General features: G+C 53.4%; 1 protein-coding gene across 1 annotated transcript; it reads left to right on the plus strand.

The window, feature by feature from the left end:
* Nucleotides 1–1,498: 1,498 nt before the first annotated feature.
* On the plus strand, nt 1,499–3,929 carry LOC115514575 (transmembrane emp24 domain-containing protein 9-like). Its single transcript, XM_030316700.1, has 5 exons — nt 1,499–1,676; nt 2,042–2,142; nt 2,471–2,596; nt 3,146–3,292; nt 3,436–3,929. The coding sequence occupies exons 1-5, from the start codon at nt 1,547–1,549 to the stop codon at nt 3,583–3,585; spliced, it is 654 nt and encodes a 217-aa protein (XP_030172560.1). The 5' UTR covers nt 1,499–1,546; the 3' UTR covers nt 3,586–3,929.
* The last annotated feature ends 748 nt before the right edge of the window (nt 3,930–4,677 follow it).

Consider the following 4,677-nt stretch of genomic DNA (forward strand, 5'->3'; position numbering starts at 1 on the left):
TACTGACAGCTCAGGGCCTGGAGCCTGCTTTGAATTCTGTGCCTCCCTTTCTCTCTCTGCTCCTCCCCTGCTCACACTCTGTCTCTCTCTCAAAAATAAATAAAGATGAAAAAATTTTTAAAAATTTCTTTTAATGTCTATTTACTTTTGAGAGAGAGAGAGAGAACGAGCAAGCTGAAGAGAGGCAGAAAGAGAGGGAGACAAAGAATCCGAAGCAGGCTCCAGACTCTGAGCTGACAGCACAAAGCATGATGCGGCGCTTGAACTCATGAACCACGAGACCATGACCTGAGCCGAAGTCAAACACTTAACCTATTGAGACACCCAGGTGCCCCTCTCAAAAAAAAAAAAAAAAAACTTATTAAAAAAAATCATCATCATCATCATCACCACCACCACCACCACCACCACACGTTGCAGAATAAACTAATGAGCATCTCTTAGCACTACAGGCACTAGGTGGTGGAAGACTTCATCCTACTACCTGGGTTGAACTACATCTTTCTACTGACATGTTTGGGTCTACACTATTCTCACAGGGCATTGTGGGCTTTGGAATTCTCTAGATTTGTTTTTTCTCCGCTCCCATTTTGTCATGTTGGCTCCACTCTCCCACCCCTTTCGGTTGTGTACTGCTATCCTTTTCCAGTGGCTTTCCTGCTATCTTCTCTCCCCTCCAGGCTCACCCACAACCTCTTCCTGGTTCCTAGTGCAGACGGAAGTACACTGGATGAAGGGCTCCCCTATTATATGGGCCTGGCACCTCCTGTGCCCTTAGATTCGGCCCAATTACCTTCACCCTCAAAGTTCCTGTAACTTTTCTTCTCCTAGTTCCTTAACTGGCCTACTGGCTGCTAGGCAATCCTAGGCCCCCCTGCCTAAATTGTTCTTGTCTCTCGCTGCTCAGGGAGATCTTAATCATCCTTCAAGGCTTGAGTCAAATCTACCGCTTCCACGAAAGCCGCGACATTTCCCTCTCCCCTTCCTGAATTGCTGCTTCAGCCTCTAAACCCCACAGGGCTTCTCTTCTCATTCCATGTCACCATGTCACCCCCTCTCCCCTAATCAATCCTAAACTCTTCTAGGTAGAAGCCCAGGTCATAAACGTCCCGTTATCCCCATCCTTTCAGCACACATCTGGGGTGGCTGCGCCGCATGTTGCAGAGGGCAACCCCCCGCCCCTGAAGCTGTTACCCCAATCGGCAAGATGGGCTAACAGCAGCTACGCCTCCCCGGGTTTCTGCGTGGATTAAGAGATGCCCGGTGGCGGAAAGCGCTCCAGAGCGTTCCTCCAGGTTGTTGGGGGCGGGGGGCGAGGGGGTTCTCGCTTGGCCCCTCTGCAGCGTGGGTCGGCGGGAACGCGCCGGGGGCGGGGCCACGCGAGGGCTCCCGGGAGTTGTAGTCCGTGCGCGAGTTTGCAGTCTCCGCAGGCTCCGCGCGGAGACCGGAGGACTCGCCTGGGAAGGTGGCGGGGGCCTGCGGGGCGCGAGGAGCTGGGCCCCGGGCTGGCCCCGGGCGGGGATGGGGCACAGCGCGGGCAACCGGTATGGCCCTGCCGCTGCTGCTGGGGCAGCTGCTGGCGCTGATGGGCCCCGGGGACGCGTTCTACCTCGAGGTCCGCGAGCTGGAGGAGAAGTGCTTCATCCAAGAGATCCCCGATGGTACCGTGGTCATAGGTGCGCGTCTCGGCCAGTCCTGGCCTTGCCCTCCCTGCACCTAGAGTCCTGAGAGGGGAGGGAAATGGGTGGCACCAGCTCAGGCCCATATCTTCCCTTCCCTGCCGGGGGTAGGGCTCAGAGGGATGGGTGGACAGCAGTCTGGCCAAGGCATCCTTTCTCTTGCCTGTGCCGGGGATGGGGGCCCTAGGAGGCTAGTCTGAACCAGACTGGAATGATGGCAGAGAAGTGGGGCTGGAGAAGGGAGGAGAGGCCGAGGGCCGTGGTCGGTCTCCTCAGACTCAAGATCTTCCTGTTCCTCCCCTGACCACTGGGACTCCATCATGGGTATGGATGGGATTGCACCTCCGTTGCCTCTCCATTAGGTAACTACAAGACGGAGCTATACGACCCTGCTATGGAAAAGTACCAGCCCTCCCCCCAGTGGATCAATTTATTCGTGTTTGTGAAGGACCCGGAGAACAAGGTGAGGCAGGCCTTTACTCCTTGCAGCCTTCCACCGGGCCCCCACCCCCAGGCCCCCAGAGTCAATGTGTAGCCTTCTCTAGTCCTTCATTTCTCACAGAAGGATCTGTCTTCTCACAGGCAGGATAGCTTAAGGAGGGCCATGCTCTTTGCAAACTGTACTCTGTATTGGCAATGCTGGGATCTGAGAATTTCTGGCCAAACTGATGTCCTTTCTTTCACTGTCCCCTCTGGCCTGTGGGGGTGTAGACCTGGGATACCCCTACAATTCTCCTGGAAGCAGGTGTATGGCTAACATCTCTGTGCTCACTGGAGGCTGCTTCCTCTAGAACCTTCTGGCCCGTCAGTACGGCCCTCAGGGCAGCTTCACCTTCACCTCCCAGTCTCCAGGAGAGCACCAGATCTGCCTCCACCTTGAATCTATCCGGTTCGCCCTCTTCTATGATGGCAAGCTGGTGAGTGTGGCAGGTGGGAGGTCCACCGTCCCCAGGGGCTCAATTTCTCTGCCTCTAGAGTGAGAAGGGTGCAGTGGGTGGTGCCTGTTGAGTAGGGCTGGGACTTTACATGAAGTAAGCACATGGGGAACAGATCTTGAGGATAAAAGGAGACCTTGGGAGGGAGTTACTGTGACTTAAAATCCTCCCTCGGCTCCCTGCCCCATCCCTAGTATACAGACTGAGCTTCACCATGTGAAATTCAGAGATGTTCTGCTGATTGCTTCAGGCCTCTCCATTGTCATCTCCCAATACAGGACTTTTAGTAAACTGCCTCAGAGTCTTACCTCTGTTTCCTTTGCCCATGTTGTCCCTATCCTTGGTGTTTTGAATATACAACTCCACACAAGCCGAGTCCCGATCTGGTGTTTGGACGCCCAGAGCAAGGCCAGTCAACAAGTTGGTGTGTGAGGAACAGTGTCAGGCCCAGGCTGGGATGCAGAAGCTAGATTTCCAGCAGGTCCATGGAGCTAAGCTCCCTGACTCCCACCCTTGGTTCCCCCGTTCCAGGCCATTCACTTGGATATGCAGTTGGGTGAACGCAGCAATGATTACGCGGAGTTTGCAGCCAAGGACAAGCTGACCCAGCTGCATCTGCGTGTCCAGCAGCTTGTGGAGCAGGTGGAGTTGATCCAGAAGGAGCAGGAATACCAGAGGGTGAGGGGCTGGGTTGGGCTGGCACAGTTGGGACGGGGGATGTGTCACCTCCTGGGAAGGGAAGCTTCCCGCTCTTCCCCCAGAGTGGGTGGGGGTGCAATTCAGTTCCGGACGCGTATCTACTCCCTTCTCCCCTCCCACAGTGGCGAGAGGAGCGCTTCCGGCAGACCAGCGAGAGCACCAACCAGCGGGTGCTGTGGTGGTCCATTCTGCAGACCTTCATCCTCGTGGCCACAGGTGTCTGGCAGATGCAGCACCTCAAGAGTTTCTTTAAAGCCAAGAAGCTGGTGTAGGTGGGCCCCAGAAACCCAGCCCCAACTCATTCCCCTTCTGTTCACTGATGGGAAGTGGCCTGGCTTGGTCTATTTCCTGGTTCCCAACCCCTCAACCCTGCAGGGCTTCCTTGCTTACTGGCAGGGGGACAGAGGACCTCTTTGAACTGGTTTCTCAGCCAGCACTTGGGAAAGGATGGGTTTCCCACTAAACGCTTGGTCGGGGAGCTGAAGGATTCTGTGTGGCTCTGTGCTGCTGAGGAGGGAGACGGTGCCCCCATCCCAAGGCTAAACCAGATGGATGAACTATCCCAAGATGGAAAATTAAGAGTGAATTATAAACTGCAGACTCTCTGACCTAAGCATTTATTGCCTCCTACTCTGCAATTCATTCCGGTGTTTTGTTTCTAACCAGATATTGACAGGTGTGTGAGGCCCCACATGTACTGGTGGGGGCTGATCCCAAAATGGATGGGGTGAAGGAAGCTTGTACTCCAAAAGCCTTAGCAACTTGTGGAGTCCTTTCCAGAAAAGTCCAATTTGGGTCCATCTTATGGGTAACCTGAGTGCTTGTGCGGATCCTCTGTCTCTTTCTGGGGTTGGGTCAAGTTCATGTGCTATTCTAGCCACTTGGACTGCTGGGTTCTTCCAGGAGGTCAGGTGGGCACCTCTGTCTTCCTACTATTTTCTGCCAATCTGTGTCTCTCTTTGTGATGTCACTGGTTGATTTTTTTCAGGAGATTCTTTTTCTCTTTTCTTTCCTTCTTCCCCCTCCTTCCCTCCTTCCTTTCTCTCTTTGTTCCTTTTTCTTTCTTCCTCTTTCTTCCCTCCTTACTTCCTCTTTCCCTCCCTCTTTCTTCCTTCCTTTCTTTTTCTTAAACAAGATTGGAAGTAATTGTTTCCATTATGTTCAGCATTCCTGTGACTCAGCCTTCACATGTGCACACAAGTATAGATAACCAGGCATCTATGTACCCACTGCATCTGCCTGATCTAGCCCACGTTTTACCAAGCCCTCTGCTGGTTGCTCTGTTGGAATATAGTCAGCGCTCATATGAATCTGATGTTTTCTGTCATAAGGAAACTCACTCATCAATAAAATCAAGTCCAAAT

The sequence above is a fragment of the Lynx canadensis genome, chromosome A1 (genome assembly GCF_007474595.2).
Source record: "Lynx canadensis isolate LIC74 chromosome A1, mLynCan4.pri.v2, whole genome shotgun sequence".
Taxonomy (NCBI): domain Eukaryota; kingdom Metazoa; phylum Chordata; class Mammalia; order Carnivora; family Felidae; genus Lynx; species Lynx canadensis.

Coding starts and splice junctions, on each gene's coding strand:
- LOC115514575 (XM_030316700.1), top strand. CDS start 1,547: ATGGCCCTGCCGCTGCTGCTGGGGCAGCTGCTGGCGCTGATGGGCCCC. Junction 1,677..2,041: donor CGATGGTACCGTGGTCATAG/GTGCGCGTCTCG, acceptor CCTCTCCATTAG/GTAACTACAAGACGGAGCTA. Junction 3,293..3,435: donor AGGAGCAGGAATACCAGAGG/GTGAGGGGCTGG, acceptor CCCCTCCCACAG/TGGCGAGAGGAGCGCTTCCG.